This window comes from Vollenhovia emeryi, unplaced genomic scaffold (genome assembly GCF_000949405.1).
Source record: "Vollenhovia emeryi isolate VEMERY1.0 unplaced genomic scaffold, V.emery_V1.0 DF939165.1, whole genome shotgun sequence".
Classification (NCBI taxonomy): domain Eukaryota; kingdom Metazoa; phylum Arthropoda; class Insecta; order Hymenoptera; family Formicidae; genus Vollenhovia; species Vollenhovia emeryi.
Window position 1 is genome coordinate 252552 of NW_011967201.1, and position 21638 is coordinate 274189.

General features: G+C 43.2%; 1 protein-coding gene across 1 annotated transcript in view; it reads left to right on the forward strand.

The window, feature by feature from the left end:
* LOC105564389 (diacylglycerol O-acyltransferase 1) overlaps positions 1 to 21638 on the forward strand; it is a 114238-nt gene that overhangs the window by 80512 nt on the left and 12088 nt on the right. The window contains exons 7-9 of the mRNA XM_012016713.1: positions 5913 to 6093; positions 7931 to 8039; positions 18742 to 18786. Of these exons, the coding sequence (XP_011872103.1) occupies positions 5913 to 6093; positions 7931 to 8039; positions 18742 to 18786 (335 nt within the window). The remainder of the gene's footprint in view (positions 1 to 5912; positions 6094 to 7930; positions 8040 to 18741; positions 18787 to 21638) is intronic.

Sequence of the window (21638 nt, forward strand, 5' to 3'; positions counted from 1 at the left end):
AATTTCCAGCCAATTTAAACTCCGCCGTGATCGGACCTGTCTATGTTTCCGGTGTCGGACGCGCCGCGGTATATCGATTATTCCGACCGGCAAAGTCAAATTATACGGTCTTTCCACCCCCGTCCTCCCCTTTCGATAAACTCGCTCGCCGCGCGCGGTATTAACCCTTTCCTCCCCACCTGTTCTCCCTACGTAGCGACGGCAAAACCGTCGAGCCGGTGCGTTTGCACTTTTAATCATGATTGCGCAATCGTTCTACACGCCGTGACGTGACAGAGTTGATTGGTACGTAACGTCGATCGCGCTGAAGCGAACGCGCCATGATTCGACGAACTTCACTTCGCACGAACGTATCTGATAGCGAATTCGGTTCCTTGCACTAGTACGCACCAAGTGCACACTAAGGCTTGTGTATAGTCAACTCTTGTATTTAACTGTTCGGAATTCTTCAAAGTCACCAGCAATAATTAGCAACGACAGTGTTTTCTTCACCATATACCTGGCATCTTCAATAATACAGAAAATTTATTGCGAAAAATATTACCTCAGCCAGGGTTTGAACCTGGACTTCCCTACGCTCTAGGCGGGCGTCTCACCAATTCGACCACCGACGCATATGACAACGAGACAACATCTTTATACTGTTGCAAATATTATCATATGCCTCGATGGTCGAATTGGTGAGACGCCCGCCTAGAGTGTAGGGAGGTCCAGGTTCAAACCCTGACTAAGGTAATATTTTTGCATTAAATTTTCTGTATTATTAAACATGCCAGGTATGGTCAAGAAAATACTGGCGTTCTTATATTTAACTTCGTCTTAAATACACCTTGAAAAAGTATTTAGCAAAAAAAAAACAATTATCCGTACGGATGCTGTACAGATCATTTTACTGGATAAGAAATATTTCGAGAGATATTCGAGTCCTCAAGAGGATCCCCTCAGCCATCTATTTTACTGATACAGTCAAATATAGTTTTGCGCCTGTGATTCTTTTTACTGGCGCTTTTAGGCACGAAATAATATGAGGATAAGTTGCGTACCGCACAGCAAAACATTTTCATACTTACAACACTCAGTTCAGAAGTCTAATAAAAAAGAAATTGGTGTTTGAAATTTTCGATTCGTAGTTTGTGCTAAATTAAAAATTGGCTTTATAAAAAAAACGCTTTATAAAAAGCCTGCAGCTATTTCTACACGCCATACTGCTTTTTTTCTTCTTCTTCCAGACTTGGATTTCCAAACTTGCGTTTATTACAAGCAATCTTTTTTCCAGGCTATTAATCTCAGTTCTAATTGCACGATATTGTTTTTATATGTTGTCCCTAGAGTACGTTGATCTCATTTTGTATATATTTATCGTAGAATTCTTGTATCAAGTAAATATTATTGTCAAGTGTACCAAAAATTAGTAAAATTTTTAATTTTTTTTTCGTTTTTGATATAAAGTTGACCGGCGTAGTCTAGATTTTGCTGCGTGCTTTAATTCCGTAAAAAAGTTTTGCATTTCTATAAAGCCAATTAAAAGAATGAAAACTTCTAACAAAGAATGTCGATAAAACGGACGGCTTTAGGGTGTCCCCTTAAATATAAGAATTGATTGTAAACACAAGCCTTAGCGTGCACTCAGTGCGCACTAGTGCAAGCAACCGAATTCGCTATAAGAGAACCGTCGAAGCATTAAAACAGAAATGATGTGAAATTGTTCGGGGTTCTTTCATTTCCTCCGTTCTTCGAAAGAGAAAGAGTTGTTTATTCGACTTTGGAGCGCGAGGAAAGGCAATTCCGAGTGGCCTTGCGTGCGCATGTGTACCGCTCGTGCCGGCGATTACAAAAATACGAGCGCGCGATAAGCAAGAGGTATTCACGCTTCATCGAAGCGCGAATTTTCTGCGAGGCGACGAACAATTTCCAGCGTTCCTCTAGATTTGGCGTTCGCCCGGCGTTCACGGGCCACTCTACGTTTCGCACCGAAAATTAAGATGGATATTCCCGGTATGGACATCGGCGTATTTCGCCCGCTAATTAGCCCGTTATCCGCTCGACCGATCCGCGCCGCTCGTCACGTCGGGGAGCGTCCTAATTACCGGGCAAAAAGTGACGTAATTTGATATAATTATCGAAACCCTCGTGCTCGCACGACACCTCCGCGCGTTCGCTGGCTCATCGCGGGTCGACGCGATGGCGACCGGTCGCCCGATCGATCGATAGACAAATGCAATCGACAAAAGCCCGCCTCGGGACTCCGTCATTACGACCACGAGCTCGTGTAATCTAGTGCGCGCACGGACGCCGTGTAATTTTCGCCCTCTCCGCCTAACCCGGGACTCCTATGGCACGTCGTATTATTACGTCTCGTAATGACGACGTAGAACCAGCCGCGGAGCCTGTAATGTAACCCCGTATATGTATCGCGAAGGCGGCGCGCACCCTTCGCGTTTTTTGTTCGTCACGGCTCGATCGATCATGCAAGAAGTGAAGCTTCCCATGGTCGCTCGCCTCAGGACGAAGCCGGAACGCTTCCTCTGCTAGCGTCTATGTAAAAGATAGACCTTGTGTTGCAAATCTTATTTTTAACACGTATTATACTTTCATAAATACATTTTGTACTTTGAATAATGAAGAATTCTTCCCACAAGGACAATTGACAGGTCGTTTCAATAGTAATGTATTAAGCAGTGACTTTCGGTGACTGAACGAGACAAACTAGCGTATCTAGTACAATTACATACATAGGCATAGTAATACTAGACCGTGTATGAGACGCCAGACTTTGAAGCTCAGGTAGAAAAGAATAGAAAGTAGGTGCCGTCCACCTTTTTCTCTCTAACGAGAAGAGAGAAAGGTTGACACGGCATCTACTTTCTATCCTTTTCTACCTACCCATTATTGCTTAAAAGAGAACATGCTCGGTCTAGTATTTCTATGTCTGTAATGGTTATGTACGTCTGAGTAAGTGCCGCTTGATGAATCGGTAAAGCAAACCGAAATAAATGGAAAGGAATCAGTATTTAATTTAAAAACGTGTACCTGATTCGAAGCGAGAGTGTCGGTGCCGGGTCGTAGAGGATGCGAGACAATTTACGAGTCTGTAGGATTGCGTGGTCAAAGATCGCAGGCAATCGTATTGATTGGCGAAAGCTTCTTCTTCGTCTTCTTCTTCTTCTTCGGTGGCGTCGGTGCTTAATTTGTGAGACTTCTCGTTCGAGCGGCGTTCTCATAAGGATGCTGTCTCTTCTGTCCCTGTACTACCTCTGCCCTTCGAGATCGATTCCTTTTTTCGCTGTTCTTCGCCCACCGCGCCCGTTTCGAGATATATGAACGAGGGTGGTCTTAAGCGCGAGGCATCCCTCGGCACAAAGACGAAATTACGTCGGCCCTCGAGACGCCCTCGGGCCGAGATTGAAAAAAATAGAAATTACACCCGTCGCGAACGGAAGCCCGCTCGATCTCGCCGCGTCCCCCATGAGATTTAACCCCCTCCGACGACTACGATCCCCGATCTTCTTCCATCCTTTTGCGGCCATCCACGGACGTGATAGGAGCCACTAAGGAGATCCTGAGAGCGCGGATAGGCGGATCTTAGGCAATCGCGAAACTTGAGGTTGACCCCCGGTCAATGTAAAACATTCCTGCATACTTGTCTTTCACGCTGGATATTATCTCTTATTGTAACTGAGCAGTTTGATATAAAAAAAAATTAAACCAGATCTCTCAAAGTACGAATATAATATATTTTAATATTTATTTGATTATTATTATATTTATCGTATGAAGATTTCGGTGCAAGATGTTTATAATAGCGGCTGCAAATAAAACAATGTAAGTGTAACTCATCGTCGATGTTTAAAGATATTTGATTGCTCGGTTGATGATTTTGGCTTGCACATACGCGCAACGTATAATTATTACTGTGCATTATGCATCGTTGTTAACTATGGCACTCTAATATATAAAGCCTTATGATGCAGCTGAGTCACCTCTCAGCCATATTGTGAGATAAGGAACGTCATGCTCCGTCAAGAATGTGTCAACGAACGTCGAGACAAAGTCTGCCGCGCCATAAACAAAGGAGCACTTCCCCAGGCCTGGAATATCCTGTCGGCTGTTTCGTTAACATAATTACTGAACCAAATGAATCAGGTGACGCTAAGAATGAGCAAACTCGATTATGCCTTACTCTGAAAATGCGGCTCTAACGTAAACTGGGATTTAATTGACTTAACGCTTAATTAAACGTAAAAATGCTCTAAGTGGCGTAATCTCTTGTTTATCGAAAATAATACAATTTTTCACGAAGTAATTAATAAAAACGGCGCAATTAGAAACCGAGCAATATTAACCAGTTACAATTCGTAATTTCGTATGTAAATGAAAATTGGTAAAAGATTGGAGCATCTGTATAATCAACTGGAAATGCTCCGAATAAATACAAGCAGCTCGTGCAAATCGAACTGCAGGGAATGCTTTTTAATTAATAATCCGCCGGCGGAGGGTTTACTGGCCAAAGATCACAGGCTTGATCAAACGAATTTACATGGAATATTAACGAATCATTAAACCGTTTTCGAGTGCTTCTGCGTGATCGTGCACTCGTTAATTTCATGTGTTTGACCGTTCGGCGAAATCACGCCGCAAATTCGTTATTTCCACCGGCAAACGTACGTGAGTCGCGATGTACCTCGCTCAAGATCTTTCCCTCTCCGCTCGTAATTATGTTTTTTTTTTTGCACAGAAATGTAAATATGAAATATGAAGTGTGCATAGATATAAAAATGTATCGCTAATTATTAGTAATTCTTCTCTTCGTCTTGGACCTTTGAAATCGTCCGGAGAATTTACGGTTTTCTATAAACAGTTTCGCGGACGACTGACGTGCGTCAGGACGATTTTGCCGTAATAGAAGCTTCGTCTTTCAGCGCGACGACAGTTCGCGAACGGGAGAGGAAACGAGAGGAACGGGCTACGTTTATTTCGCGATTTGAAGCGAGAGGGAAGGCCGGGGACGCGACAAAGTAAAAAGGAGCGCGAGGAATTTAATTTGGTCGAATTCTTTTACATTTATTACGGGGGTCGCAGAACGACGCCTGGAGTCGTTCGTCGACGTGGACGTCGATCGGCGTCGCGAGAGCGTGCCGCGACTAGCACGACTCCGGGTGTCGCGACGCCCGTCCGGGACGATCTGTCGAGTTCGAGCGGCGGTGTAGCGCGGCACCCGGCGCAACCCGGGCTTATTTGAATTCCAGATTGGATTATTCATCGGATTTGGATAATTGAGGGGATTCTATCAGTTACTGGTTCGGGGCCGGGGTGGGATTAGACGCGCAGATGGGAATCCGCGCGCCTAGCGCAACGCTCGAGAAATTCCGAGGTTTCCGGCCGAACGGATCGCGCGAGCGAATCAGTTTCGTTGCTTAAGGAGAGGGCTTGAGAGAAGCGATTGTACAAAGGGAGATACAATGGCTAAAACTCCTAGAAATTCTCTAGAAACTTACACTTTAATCTTGCCGATTGCAATCGTGCCCCGGCATCTATGGCATTGATATTACGAACATTCATTTTTGTGAGAGACGTGTATACTTTCTTTAGTATTTTCCACGATTTTTATCCTTCGACATTTCCTTTGGAAGCAGAAACATCCTCTCTGAACAAATTTTCATGTGGTCTGTTTGCTGGGTCTTGTGTCTTTCTATATCATTTTGCCGAGTGCGCTGCGTGTCTGGGAAAGATGATTCTTTAGGAAAGACAATCTTCTAGTTAACGAAACCAAAAAGAATTGAAAGATACTTTTCTTTCACAATATCACGATTCATTTAATACATTTTTACTAATGCTACCGTAATAAACAATTAATGCGACTATAATGGCAGTCAAAACGCGGGCTAATAAAAAATACGATCTTTCTGTTGCAGCTTCCGGCATTCAACAGAGTCCAGCTGATGTCACCGACTTTGAGCACGAGATGAACGACTGCGAGAACGCGTTGGTCCAATATCCTGACAATCTAAACTTCGGCGATCTTTATTACTATATATTGGCGCCTACTTTGTGCTACGAACTGAATTTTCCCAGAACACAGCGGATCCGAAAAAGGTGAGTGAATTGGAGTTGCAATCTTTATATTTCAGCACGAAGCTAGATTTGCGATTTCCATCGAAACAGAAGTTTTCAAGTGACGTCTTTTCCACGAGATTGTACAGGTCTTTGTCAATCGCGGGTCTGTTTTCAGACGGCACAGAAATATCTTCTCTAATCGTTACATGAGATTCCATTTTGGTGCCGCGGATGAAATTAACCACGTCAAAACTGATAGGTTGAGAAAACCGAGAGCGTCTAAACGAGCAACTTTTGAAACAATTATGCAATGAACTTCCCAGTGTTCTCGAGCTTTTTTCCATTTGATTTCTTTGAAGCGACATATCCTTGTTTCGGTTTACATATGTTTCGAGAATACTACCAAGTTCACTCCGATCGGAAAACGAGTCAAGTGGAAACTTGATATTGTCTGAGTTCGGTCGCGCGAGCGCATACATTGCGTGAGGTGTATAAATCCGTGTTTGCTCTCAGATTTCTCGTATAGATTTCGCCATGGCATATCCCCCGCGTGTCTCTCTCTCACGTTTTATTTTCTTTTCGTAAAGAATGTCAACAAATGTCGAAAAGTCGCCAGTCTACGAAACTCAGATTCCAGCGAATGAATTCTGTACCGAGAAGAAAATTTTGAGGAGGGACAGAATTCTTACTTTGCCCGATTTTATCGAGAACATGAATTATTCGCGCGAGTCGAAATTGGCCGTAGCTTCTGTGAGATTTTATTTTAGAACTCCCGTTTGAGAAGTTCGATTTGAGTTTATTTTTGATACGCCATATGCGAATAATAATTTAATTGCGCGAATATTCGCAAGGAATTTTCATGAATCAGTGAAGGGATTCTTTGTTAATTCCTAACTTCAATTCACATAATATGTTTAATAATAATGGCATAATGTCAAAAGTAATGTGCACGTAAATTATTAATAAAACGTGAATTATTATAGAATATTTTAATAAGGAATTTAACATTAAATATCTTCATAAATAACTCATTTAATGTATGCACATTAAATTTAACCATTTGATATTAATTACAATGTCCTGAATGCTGTATCTTGAAAGATTATATGTGATATTTGAATCCGACTTATTGTTAATCATTTTAATCGTCTCGTACGCTTAGTACATCTTATTCTAAGTTCGTTGTCTAGCCGTGTCTAGCTATATCTCTAGCTTTCTCCTTCCGTGCAGCGACGTTCGTCGAAGAACGCGCCCAGATCTTACTTGTCGCCGGCAGTTTGCCGAAAACGAAACTCGCGCGGACGACGTACCGCCGAATAGGAACGTCGTTTCACGCGATAGCACTCAAAAGTCATTTTCGATTTTTCGAGAAGCAGTTTATGGTCGAGAGAGCGGCCGGGAGGGTAACGAGAACGGGAATAGAAATTTATGGAGCTGGTCGGAAAGCGGTTTGCGCCATCGATAAAATCTAAGAGCAAAGATGTGTGTAATGATCAATGTAATAGAATTACATGGAAGCGAATTAATTCGGACGGTCGTAAATCCAATAAAATATCTTCCCGTTCATTGTAATATACGTTGCACAGATATATCCAAATGTCAAAAGCAAAGTGTCGCTTTTCCCAATCAGAATTGTTTATGCTGTTTTGTTAAAATAGAGAACAACTTCAAACAATTGTGCACACATCTGCATATACGCATATATGATTTTTAAGTTTAAACTTTAAACGCCGTTAAATTCAATGAGATTATTATCAGTTTTATTCGGCACAATTACATTAATTTTAAAATCGTATCATTCAATATTAAGATAAAATCTTTCATAATTATGTATCTTTATTATAGCTCATATTATAATTCAATATATAACTTGCAGGTTTCTTATTAAACGGATAGTGGAAGTCCTCGTAGGATGTCAAGTGGTGATGTCGCTCTTCCAACAATGGATGATACCTTCCGTAAAGAATTCATTAATCCCCTTTAGCGTGAGTACTTTATGTATTGCATTATTATGACATCGCCGAACAAAACTTTGCCCCGACTTTTAAGTTTCAAATACTAAACCGGTTGGATCCGCGAGGAAAACACCGTTTAGAAATCCGTTCCGGTAAATAAATTTTGTCCAAAGCGCAACACATTGTTCGCCTTATTACCGGCCTTTATTCTCCAACAATGTGAATAATGCTCTATTGATGTTTCGGACGGTATCTCCTGCTTTATTATGAAAGCTAATTATTTATCGCGCCGGTCGTAAATAAATCGGTCTAACCGCGAGAGCGAAACAGCTGGTAAGATAGGGGCCGAGAGACGAGCAGAAGTGTAATTTGGTTTCGCCAAATAGGTACGATCAATCTTTCGAGTAATACTCCCGCCCGGAAATTCGATACACACAAATATACGGCAAATTCTGCACCACCCCGGACAAACAGGCATCCCCGCGCTACCGAATTCCCTCGCGATAAAATACGCAGGAAAAAGGGAGCTGTCGCGCACTGTGTGCCACAGTTGCAGTAATATTGTTGCAAGTTACACCTGTAGGCAATATATCCGTCTGTGACATAACGTTGCATAATATCGCGAGCACGATGTAAATTGTATTTCTTAAAATGCTAAACAGATGCGAAAGGAAGGAAACTAAGGGTTTCAGCGACACGTACAAAGTATATTTTTTATCGCTTATATTTCGCCCGGGGTTGTCGCGGACATATTTTAGATGTTAATAACTTGGTCGCGCGACAACTCGCGGTGTCTCCGTCCGAGTCGCGACAACGCGACATTTTTTGCAACAAAAAAACCAGCCAATTTATTTTCGTGACGGTACCTTTTCGTGGCGGTCTCGATAAAAATAAGCGAAAGTGAGAAGAAACAAAGAACGCGTCAGCGGCCGTGTCGTTTTATCCGTTTACGTCGCAATAATGCTCGAGGCACGCCATCAGTTTTTCCCTAACACGGAGTTAAATCCTTCGCCCTGATTTGGCAGTTATATTAATGCCCCGGGAGGATGACGCGAACGATATTTTCGTTGCAAATATCCCACGCTTCCACTTGCACTCGGGCAACGTTCCGTCGGTGTCATAAAGGTTAAATATACGCGGGATCTACAATTATCGCCGGTTATTTATTGCGAGTTTTATCGCTTTTCAACGACGTCCTAATTTCGCTCGAGTATCTCGGATTAAATCTTCAACTCTCCAATATCTGTGATCTGTGAAATCGACTGCGCGAGCTTACCCGTCATAATTATTTTCTTTCCGATAAACCACAAATAAATATTTTTTCCATTATTTCAAGCAACAAATTAGATAAATTATGTAAGATTTATTCGTATTGTATTGATTTCTCTCGTTCTCTCTCTTGCCCGTTCGCTCGCTGTCTACCTGACATAATTTTTATTAAATTTTTTTTTTACAAAGACAGAGCTAATGAAATTGTGGCTTGCATCAAATTAATTTAAAAAAATTCACGTTCGCGAAGAGGCAGCTAATTAACCAATCGTCAGTCACTGAGGTGTAATAAACGAACCGCTTAATTAAATAAGCTGTGCCGATAATGGGATAGAAATCATGGGAAGGCGGCAATTTAAAGCGCTAATTAGGGGAGCACGAACAGCGCGTAATATTGATATTTATATATATGTACACATACCTTTAATCTCGTTCGGATAGCTTTGATCTCACGGTAACGAGGGTCGCGCGAACGTGTGTCGCAACGACGGGAATTCCGTATTGTGTGCTCGTGAGAGGCCCGTGGATTTAAATGGGACCTTTTACGTGGCTGGGCTTAACCGCAACTGATCCGTGGCGGGCGTCCGCGGTTTACCAGCTACGCCCATATTTCGTACATAATGCTATCGAAAATCCGGATCTTGCCATCGATCCTCTGGGACTGCTAATTCAGCCATTCATCCTAATGCCGAGTGCGGGCGTGTTACAAAATTGCGGGGGAAAAAATTCCTGCGCGCACAAACGCGATCCCGTCCGGTGAAACGGAGCCGGTGACGCGTTGCCGTGTATTTGCCGCATTTCTTTTATCGGGAGCCGGGGTTCACTTGCAGCAGAAGCTGGGCGCGTAAATGGAGAGACAATTAATTTTTGATGAAATTTAATCAATCCGTGGCGCTCTCTGATTTGCAATCATTTGTGCAAATACAACAGAACAAGTTAACAAAACGCGAATCGCAAACAAATGTAACGCTTAAAGCATATTCATACCGGGAATTCCAATTTTAGCTTTCAGCATGATTAAAAATTAATTAAGGTATTTCACGTGCGTTCTGTATAATTAAAATAGCTATAACAAAACAAATATACCCCAATACGACGTGTCAACGATGTTTCCACCCGCTAGTTTGCACAAACATAATTAGTAAACAGCATCATGTATCTTTTAAGTGAAACACGCTCTCGTATCATTATCGGAGGGTAATCTCTTTGATGCGTCTACCCCGTCGATCAGGGTGCGCTTCATACGTTATTTACAGTCAGCTGTATTGTCGCCAAGAGTGATAATTGAGTGGTAATCCCCTTCATAACGGCGCTAATCGGGATTTCCGCGTTCGCGACGATTCAACGGCACGTTTGCCCCTCGGTGTCTCGTCGCCGGGACTGTCGGAGCAGTCCGGGCTATCTCGCGCGGTATCATCAAGCGTCTCCACCGCCTCGAGAATCAAGATCGACGCGAGCCATTCGGCGGGGCGCCGGGCCCTGGGAATCCGGCCGCGCGATTTCGCGCCACGGACAAATTGCTTCTGCAAATCGTTCGACGCAACCCCCCTCCGCTATATCCCTTTTTCCCCCCGTTCTCCTTCCATTTCCCAAAGAGACTCGAAGAAAGCGCGCTTCGCCCAGACGCACGCTGGGAAATACCGAGACGACGGCGACGTTCCTCCTCCTCTCCCCTTCGCTCCTCCCGCGACGGCGGTATTCGAGATCGCGGTATCGATTGAACGCAAAGTAATTGCCACTGCTGCTGGTTGCAGGCAAGTTAATGCCGCGGGGACAGGGAGGGAAAGGGCCGGACGACAAACTATCCATTCGATACTTTCCCCGCTTCGATCGCTTCCGCGTTCGCTCCATTCTTTCTTCGCTCGGCGACAAATTGGATCTGATAATTGCGAGTCGCGATTACGACAGTCACGTCGTCGATCGGGCGTCCAGCTGGCGCTGAGAAACGGCGCTCGCTTCCTCCGATTTTCCTCGGCGTGGTCTATCACTGTCGCTCGATAGGGACGAGGGGGGGGGGGGCGAGGGAGGAGACCGAGAGCGCGGATCGTGAGATTAAGAAATCTACGTGGATATTGCTTCCGCCGGGATCGCGAGTCGCGAAGGGAGAAAATTGATAACTGCGGATGATGCTTGTCGGGGGAGGTAATCACTTTTTACTGGCGTGCTCCAGGCTGAGCCTCGTTATTCTTACAGGGCGGAATGAATGGATAAGAAGGTCGGCACGGACCGCGCGCGACCGGAAATCCTCGCGATTTCCTCTGGCAAGTGGGCGATTAACCCCTCCAGGGCTGAGAAATCCATCGTGCTGCGTTTGCTTAGTGACAGTCGCTGCCTCTGCACGAACAATTCTTTGCAAATAATATCGCTCGCTTCAATTACCCCGAAAATGTAACTGTCCGTCTCTTACCTGGTTTCGCTTCTTACATCGTTTCCTACCTTCGCTCGATCCTTTCGTTTTGCACTGGCGTCTTATAGATTTGTTTAGTACCGTGAATGCGATCTGTCATGCAATTTCAACGACGTTAAGTATCACGAATAATTTGTTACGTCGCGGAAATACAGAGGAGCCGTGTTTCTTTATAGCTCTTGGCCTTGTAGAATTGCGCGGCATTTTGCTTTGCCGATCGATTGAATGATCGAGAAGAGGGTGCATCGTGCTTTGGCTTATCGGCTCACGGCATACTGCAGCTTAAAGGGATGAGCGTTTAAAGGATTTTCGGGAGTGCGTCGCAAATGGTTACTGCTTCGAGAAGCATGCGGCTTTGTAGTGGTTACGACGGAACATATGGAACGTATGAGATGTATTGATTTTCTAATCGCATAATGCGGCACTGTGTTCTCGCGACTACATATGTAATTTTCATTGTGTGCAACGTACAACGTGTTATATTCCATAAGAATATCTGATCTAATCGAAAAAGTATCTTACTAACGCAGGCACTCTCTAAAAGTCAATCAGTGGATTGTCACTGAAAACAGTGAATAGTCACCAATTTCCAGGAGGTACCTAACATCGCCTACCAAAATTCAAATCGTTCTCACTTAAGGGAATCCTAAAGCTGCCTGTTTTATCGACATTCTTTGATGGAAGTAATCTTTTAATTGGCTTTATAGAAATGCGAAACTCTTTTACGGAATTAAAGTACGCAGCAAAATCTAGACTATGCTGGTCGACTTTATATCAAAAACGAAAAAAAATTAAAAATTTTACTAATTTTTGGTACACTTGACAATAATATTTGCTTGATACAAGAATTCTACAATAAATATATACAAAATGAAACCAACGTACTCTAGGGACAACATATAAGAACAATATCGTGCAATTAGAACTAAGATTAATAGCCTAGAAAAAAAGATTACTTGTAATAAACACAAGTCTAGAAATCCAAGTCTAGATGAAGAGGAAAGGAGCAGTATGGCGTGTAGAAATAGTTGCAGGCTTTTTCGAGAGAGGTCGCTGGCGAACATCTGTCAGATTATCAGCAAAGCCATGGTGTTGACGATGCTAGAATTCGAGCCAAAATCTCGGTCTCAGCAATGTGTAGCTAATAAAATTGCTGTTTTTTTTTCGTAGAAGTTGCAAAAATTGATTGGCTATCGATTTCTCGGACCGAGTACAACTTGGAAATTAAAAATGTCGATAATCAACGTTTAAAATTCCCATCTTATCGACACTGATCGAGGTTGCCAGCGGCTTTAGGATTCCCTTAAAGAGTAATTGACTTATTGTTTTTATTCGACACAGGCCGTTTAAACGGACTGTTATTTTTCGAAAAGCGTGTATGAGCGAATTGAACGTTCTTTCGTCTTTCTATTTTCCCCGTGTATCGAATCTCGCTAAGGTGCGAGGGTCAAGGAGCGACGAATTGGGGAAAGCCGCGCAGCACGCGCGACACTCGCCCAATGCTCGTTTTTCCTTCCGTCGGCAGGATTCCAGATACTTGACCGGCGTTGTCGAGGCGGAATTCGCGAAATACCAGAAGCCGATCGCACCTTCTTGCATCGAAGTTGCTGATATGCGCCCGCCGGCCGGTCGGAAATCCCGCACGCCGAGTTATGACGGTGCAAAAATTCTTTCGATCCGCCGCGATAGGCAGAGTAAAAAGAAAACGCCGTTGAGGCGACAGCTAACAAGTAAAATCGCCGGTGGAACTGCGCGTGACTCAAGAATCGGATTTTCACGAGGGCGACCGCCCGCTCCGGTCTTCTCTCGGGCTTCGGGGAGTGATGGAATTTGTGTGAACGCGTTTCGTTTTAATTTAATCCCCTTCATCAACATTTCAGTACATTGAATTTCTGTGGATTTTACACTTCTTTGACTAATATTTTTCTTCATTTTCCTTAAATTTCGTATCTACGTGGAAACTTTTGAATTTTGATGCTATATAATCCATTTTCGACTAACTACATCGTCGGATCCAGACTTCAGTGTTATTCCAAAGTAGTTTGGAAATCCGCTCGCTGGACGTTATTACAATCGGCCGCTTAACGTATAACGACGGCGGAGCGTGCTCGCTAAAAGACCGAAAAGCGAGGCGAAGTTTTATTGCCGGCGTATCTTTGTCGGGACGAAGAATCTCGGACGGTATTTCTTCGACTTTTAACTGACGGCGAAAAGCGGACGCGAGTTGTACTTGGAATATTTTGCAGAAATATTTCAATCTCCCAACGTTCGTGATCAAACAGGGTGCGGAGGAGGAGCCGAGGTCTTTGCGAGAAAGAGACTCACGGTCGTCTTGGATTTTCGCGAGAATCGCTGCGGCCCCCGCGAACTGGTTATTGTTTTATTTTTTTCCCCGCCCGCCTGTTTGTCACGTCAGAAAAAGGAGGGGGTGGAAGCGAGAAACTGCAGACGGTATTTATTCGACTGCTAACTGGTAGCAGAAGACGTTAGTGAGTGGAGACCAGCGAAGGGTAGTTGTCCATGGAACCCTCTTTTTGCCGGCGCTCCGGCACGAAATACTTAAGACCATGTCGAGTGCCTTTTAATCCTATTTGTCTTCCGCTGCGCTCCAGTAGCGTAGTCTGGAAGTGCGACTCTGGAAGTTGTCAGATCGAAGTAAATATTTTGGTTGCCTCTTCGGAAAGGAGTTGAGTTGAATTTCTAGGCATAACTCCGGACGTTAATTCGCCAAAAAACAGGCTCTTTGCGTAGTAACATGGAGACACGACGCAAATTTATTCGACGTTATTGAAAACGCGGCGTTAAACTAGTCTTTACGCCCTCGATAGTTATTCTGGCATATTTAACATTAAGCAATAAAACAACTACGAAATTTTATTAACAAATGGAGGAAATTCTTGTTAAACGACTCAACTTGCAAATTCTAGTTAAAGAAATTTATTGCGAAAAATACTACCTCGGCCAGGGTCGTAAAATTTTATTCTTTGAAGAGAAAAAGTTTCGGTGTCCGTAAGTAAATGCTTGGTCGAATATCTTGATTCAATTTAATCAATTATTTCAGTTACACGGAAAGAGAAATGCAGCTGCCGTAGCTAAAAACTTCACGTGGCAACCAAATTTCAGTCGTGAAATGTGGACAGCTAATATTTAGTTACCACATGCGGTTTTTTTTCGCGGGGAACTCGCTGGCTTAGAAAAACTCCCGCGAATCTCCTATCGACTGCTCGTCACTCGCCCTTTGCGTCACCTTATAAAATCTCTGTTGTCCAACCGAGGCATCTGCACGCGTGATGAAGGATCGGCCTTTCGGCCAAAGGGTGACGCGGTGTCATACACAAAGTACCTCCCATTCGCCACGCCATTGTCAGCCAGTCGGGATTCAATCCGTCTGGGGCGAATTTCTAGTATCTCGAGGACTCTCCGCGACAGGACAAGATGTTCGCGGATGCAAAGTCGTAAATCTCTCGGCGCTAATTGAAACGACGACGCGCGAAGAAAACGACCAGCGGCGTTGAGGGGTTCGGATGAGGTCGAATCGCTTCGTTTCCTCGACAGTACGACGGCGAGGAAATTTTTTCTCGCTTTTTCCTTTCCTTCCCGCGCGCTTATTTCTTCTTCTTCCTCTTTTTTTCTTAATTCTCTCCCGCATTCCGGAGTTCCGCAACGTATATATTCGTTGAAGCGCCGCGGGAAGCCTGAGGTTTCGTCGAAAGATCGCAGATTTGCTGCGAAAAGGATGACAGCGCTCGACTGTGTCGTAATCGAATAAAGATGCCGGGTAAAGGGGACGTAGGAAGATGGTATTGTGAAAAAGAACAGTTGCTGAACCGCATCAGTGCATTATATAGCTTTTCACAACTTTGCACAGCTAAATATATTAGCAGACATTTTCTCGCGTTTAACTCGCGGTGCTTCGTCAACTCTTATTCATTAACACTTGCATGTGTACGTTATTAGCATTTTTTTTTGCGATTGTGATGTATTCAGTTTATTATCATGTGCACATCCGTAAATGTATGTAAATAAGTATTGTTCCTTACGTATAAGAATCACAGTGCACGATTGAAAAGCACTTTCTTCTCGCGCGCCTTTACAACTCTCGATTGGAAGACCAATGCTTTGATCGCTCGCGCTGCACAAACGCGCAGCGGAAACAGAATGGATAAAGAGAACGCGGAGGAATTGGTGTAAGAGAAAAAGAGGGAACTGCGGCTCGGATATCTACGCTAGACGTTTCAGACGTGATCGTCCGGAGGAAAATCTACCCCGCTTTTATTTTCGATCCCTCGGATGCCCTTCACTTTCCCCTTCTTTCGTCTGCATCTCGACCGCCGCTATTCATTCGCGAAGACCCTCTCGAGCCACCGAGTACCCTCCGTAGCTCCGCTCGGAATGCAATCATTTGGGATGCCGTGATTTCGCGAGGATACGATACAACTAGCTCGTTTCTTCTTCCGAAGCGCCTACACAAGCGATTTTATATGCTGATAACGGCGCCGTAGATTTTTTCCATTAACGATTGTTCCTCCCGCCTCCGCGTCCTCTAAATCCTTCTTACCGTTCTCTTAAGAAGCTTCTTTTAATCGTTCAATTACACGCAGGAAGGGGCCGTGTTTTATAGCAGATGCGCGCGGCGCAAGCCGAGCTCGCCACTTGCCCCGGGTCGTAATTATCAGGCCGCGTAACGTATCGTGCCTCATTAAACCGAGCTGTAAAGTTGGCGCTAAGGAAACATGAAATCCTCGTTGGGACAACTTGTTGCTGTCGTAAAAAAATCATTTTCCTCGGGGCGTAAGCGTTTGTTTACGATATAGTGCTTGAACTTTAGCACCGCTCGCTCGAATCGCGTCCTCTCGAGCCGGTAATTCGCCGCAATTAATTTTCAAGCTTCCGCTGGTGACGGCAAAACCATCGTAATAATTGTGTGTATCATCCACCGAGTGCGCAGGCGGATAGAATATGCAACACGTTAATCGTTTCATATGACATTAGCCTGCGGATCACTAGATAATAGTATCGCTCTATATTTCGCCTTTGCCGTTTTTCCGTTTATTCCGTCGCAATAATGACAAACGCGAGTAATTTAATTAACATTATGATATTGTCACGACGCGTGTGCTGCAGAATATTAACTGTAATAACAGCAATACGTCACGATAATTGCAATTAGCATGATCCAGTTGCGTGTGTTTCATTGTCGTATCGAATCCGTTATTTACTGGTCAATTGGCAAGTAAAATGCGTTGTCGCGACTTTTAAATTACTAAGTAAATAAATTTTAATTTATTTCCAATATATAATTAATTTCCAAGCGTTCATTCTTGCACAACGCACTGAAAATACAATTGCGTTTAGGAACGTAAATAAAGATACTAACTATAACGTTTTGTGAAAAAAAGGTAACCGCAATATTGCCATTTACATTTAAGTGCATTGAAGAGAATTCGTTGAACCACGTTTAAAGGTGCGCATAATCTGCTAAATTAAATATTTCGAGACTCGCGATTTCCCTTTACGTTCCCTTTACAAAGAGATGCCGCTGTTTAAGGAGGAACGCGGCCATTGGCGCGTGCATGTACGCATAGTAATGATGTGTTGAAGTCGCGGGGAAGCTCCGAAGGTATTTATTTGCAAACCTGGTACACAAGCGCGGCTAGCTGGCTGTTGTAGCATTCGGAGGGACCTCTCGACAACCGCCACTTAAGGGAAACGCCGGAGGGACGGCTTCCTTCCCTCGTGTTCAATTAGCGCCGTGCACGAAATATCAATTCCATCAGCAGAAAGCTCCTCATTCGACGTAGACTGGGTGCAAATCCATATATCGGGGAAAGGAAGCGTCCGGGTGTCTTCGGCCGACGGAGGAGCTATTGTTAAATTAAGTTAAAAGTTTGTTGTTTAATTTAATAATATGCCGTAAGTGAATTAACAACATCTGGATCTCCGTTAAACTTTGTTGTCCATTAATTCTACTATTCAATTGGATTCGCATATTAAATTTAATTATGTCCGATACGTGAAACTCTGTTTTCGATAAATACATGTCATCTCAATTTGGGCACCAGTGATATATGCTCGAGGATAGACGGATTATCTATTCACCGTTAAACGTTAATAAATTGGAGTTTTCGTTAATAAATCTTTTCTTTAAAGTAACATATCTTTAGAATTGTATATAGTATAGCGGTACACAAACAAGTAACTATATGTCATTTTGTATGTTATAATGTACAAGTTTAAACAACTTTTTAAATGATAATGTCACATCGATTTTTTTCATATGCTCTTTAAAAGCGCTTTAAAATGAGCGATACCGCGCGAGACGTGAATTCATTAATTTCAGATTCAATTTTTGAACGTGTCTGATAATCGGATTAAGCGTCTAAAATGTAATGACTGAATTATCGAGTTAGCTTTAAAAAAAAACAGCTCGTTCTCGATTGATGCAGTTCTTGAAAATATCGGCTTCATATAAATAGTTCTCAAATAATAATGGAATAATAACGATATCATGTAACCGCATTTCGACACGCGGATTAAATTTTGCGGTTTGCTTCCTCGATAGTGACGTTAATCTAATTTCGCGCGGGCGTTCATCCGTAAGTAAACCTTTAATTGTGCTGCAGCAAAGCGTAGCACATTGTATAGAGATACGTATAAATACTGAATCCTTCCAATTCAAAAGAATTGATGATTTATTGATTCGATTTAACTGCATAACGCACGGCTCAAAAGCTCGCCGTTGCGGCGCTCGTGCGTGAATATTTCTTGGGAATTTCGAATTGTGCAATTCGAATGCGATATGTGTAATAATTCAGCCTCGACGATCTTATCGTATTTACAATCTTAAATCCAATTAGAAAGTTACATTTTGCAGTCGGCAACGCGCCTCGCCCTCTCACACCTGCCCTCCTAACTCACATTTGTTTTGCGTTCAGCTTTAGGGCATATCTGCCTCATTCCTGCCCCCTCTTTCTCTTAACACACCCCTTCTCCGCACGTTTCCCACGTATTTACCTTCTACATTAATAATCTCGTGCTCTCTCGTTTGCGTTGCAGAATATGGACGTAGCCAAGGCCTCCGAGCGTCTTCTCAAGCTGGCGGTGAGTATGTACATATATACAATATATATATATATATCTACACGTGCAAATTTATAAGCTCGTACCGGGTGTGTCCGAAATAGGTTGTGAGTCAACAATTTCAAAGTTTTGTCGTGAGGTAAACCTATGAGGGCATCCTCAAAGGTGTCAAATTATATTTTGATTAACATAAATACCGCTGCGAGTAGAATTACTCCGTTCGTGAATGCATTCGTTACATAAAATCGTTAAAAGTTCGTTTAACATCGTGCTCCTTCTAAAAATAACACGACGACAATGACGCATAGAGATTTCATTCTCCAAGTTGAAATTTTTCTTGCCGATAATTTCGGTTTCTCGTCGTATCGATTCTGCTTATATCTTACTTGTAAAAGGAAAAACGAAAAACAGCGTAGATAGATACTTCCAACTTTCCGTGCTAGATCTTCGCCCTTTTTCCCCAGCACGCCTCTCGCGAGGAAGGTCTCGAGGCAATATTTGCGAATTCAATCTCTTCCCTCCCGCAACAAAACGCAGTTTCCGCCTGAGTTTTGCCACGACTACGAGCTCGTTCGACAGAGCGCGAGACAGAGAAAACTTGCATCGAACTACGTGTCGTCGATAAATGCTGCGCTTAATATAACGTGTTGTAAATCTATCCCGCGCGTAAGTTTGCAAGCCGACGCGAACTTTCTTGCGCGAACGTTCACCAGGAACATAATCCGGAATGCTCGAGATAGAATTTCCAAACAGATAACGCGGAGGATGTTGAAAATCCTCAAGACTATTTAACGCAATCTTAAACTGTTCGTGTCGGCGCGGTACCAGAAATTTTCCTTGCCAGTTCGTTCACTTGTATTCCTTCGTGCCTTCTTTTTGTCTAAAAGAACAGAATGCACGCGAGACAGATAGCTTCAATGCTCCCGGTTACAGTTCTTTACTTTACGATAAGTTGGATCTGTTGCACGTCGGAAAATAAAATAAGCTATCCGCGGAAACGTGAAATAGGAATGTTGTGTTTCTTTAAGGAAGAGCGAGTCTTGGTAGGGGCACAGGGAAGATTCTGTAAGAGCTTCGGGGCTCTTGCAGAAAGTACGCCGGAATCTATGAATTCCTGATTTAAGTTTCGTCGTGCGTCGGCTATATTCCCGTGACGCTTCCGAGTGAAATATGCACGCCCGACGATGGAAAAAGGTCGTTTGTCGCTAAGTCCGCAGGGAGATCGATGCACAACGATATGCCGGAGATGTTGTTTCGATACTTCCGATTCGCCTGTTTTTTTTACTGCTGTAAAAGCAGTTGCTGGAAAGTGAATATCGAAAGCTGCAAATCTGTCTAAGAGAACATAAATTATTCGGCGCGATCGGTTGTGCATTTTTATAGAATCTGTGGAACTTTCGCTTTTAGCGATAGCTTCTTCGCTGAATCTCAACTCGATCTTCTCTCCTCGCCGTTTTAATCTTGTAAGATAATTTGGGGTAATCTTGGACAGGAAATCCTCTGTCGGAAATAAACCGCTGAAATTAGCGTTATAGAAGATTAATTTTTCTCGATATTCACACTGTATAGGTATTTCTTTGTATTTCTAATTTTTGCAATTGAGAGGACGTTCCATTGCTTTCTCCGCACATCGAGAACGCAAAAAAAAAGACAGAAAAAAAAGGAAAGAGATGAAAAACTGAACCAATATGCGCGATGCAATAGTTTGTCCATGCGAGCGTCATAGCGCTCATCGTGTCTTTTTATTTTTGTGTTCTTCTTGCGCCGCGCGCGCCGACACGCTCCGCTACTCTTCGACATTCAGACCGGCTCGAGCGATTCCGCGTCCGTTCGTCCGCCGTTGCTTGTTATTCTCTCGTTAGCCCGGCTGCTCCGGATCGGAACTAGCCGGCCGTAGTGTTTCGAGTGCTGGGCGGAGTCCAGTGAACCGAATTCAATTATATAAATTCGTCCCAAAGCGACTGTCCTCGGGAGCGGCGCGCGGCGAAGTAGCCCGTTGCGCCCGGCCGTTCGGTAGACGTCGATTACTCGCGATTAAAACAGCAGACTGACGGTCGTGCATGACCGAGTTTTGCTATGGAACTTTCGTTCACTCCACGTTAATTGATCCGACTGTGCCCCACTGTTAATTATTGGCTCGCTCGTCGACTCGCGCCGCCAGTGTTTTCCACCGAGGCGCCTTGACGCGCGACTGCAGATGTAAAATAAATGTGCCTATTAGCGTCAAAAGTTAAATCGATTATCGATTTAAGTACGCGTATATGTATTGTTCCAACGAAACTATGTTTTCAGATAAATGTGATTGACGCGCAGTTCACTGAATGAAAAAATTAATATACAAATTTTGCACAGAATTATTAGGCTATCAAGATCTAGTTCGAGCCGAGAAAAATCTTGTCTAATTAATTGCAAAATAAATGTAAGCTTACTATATTTACGAAAGTCTTAAATCGCGCAATTTTGATACACTGGATTGCAGGCATACACATGGTTTATTACATTAATCAACAAAAAAATGTTTGCAACTGAGCATATGCTGTCGAATTTTAATGCATTAGTAGGCGCTGCTGTACATTATTTTGGTCAGCGGTTTACCTCTCCGAAAAACCCTCTGAATAACATATTACAATTAAAACATTTATTTTATAAATCCTTAATGGTCTAAGTCGCAATTTCGACTTACGTAGGCTATGCACTAAGAGACTCATTTTGTTGAATGAAACGAAATAATTTGATTGAATCATTTTGTTGACTGAACATGTAACTTGGTTGTATAAAACGAAAAATATGTTGCTGAAAAGAAGTTAAATGTTACAACAACTAAATATTTTGTTTTCATGAGTTTATTTGAACAAAATTTTATGGTTGAGATG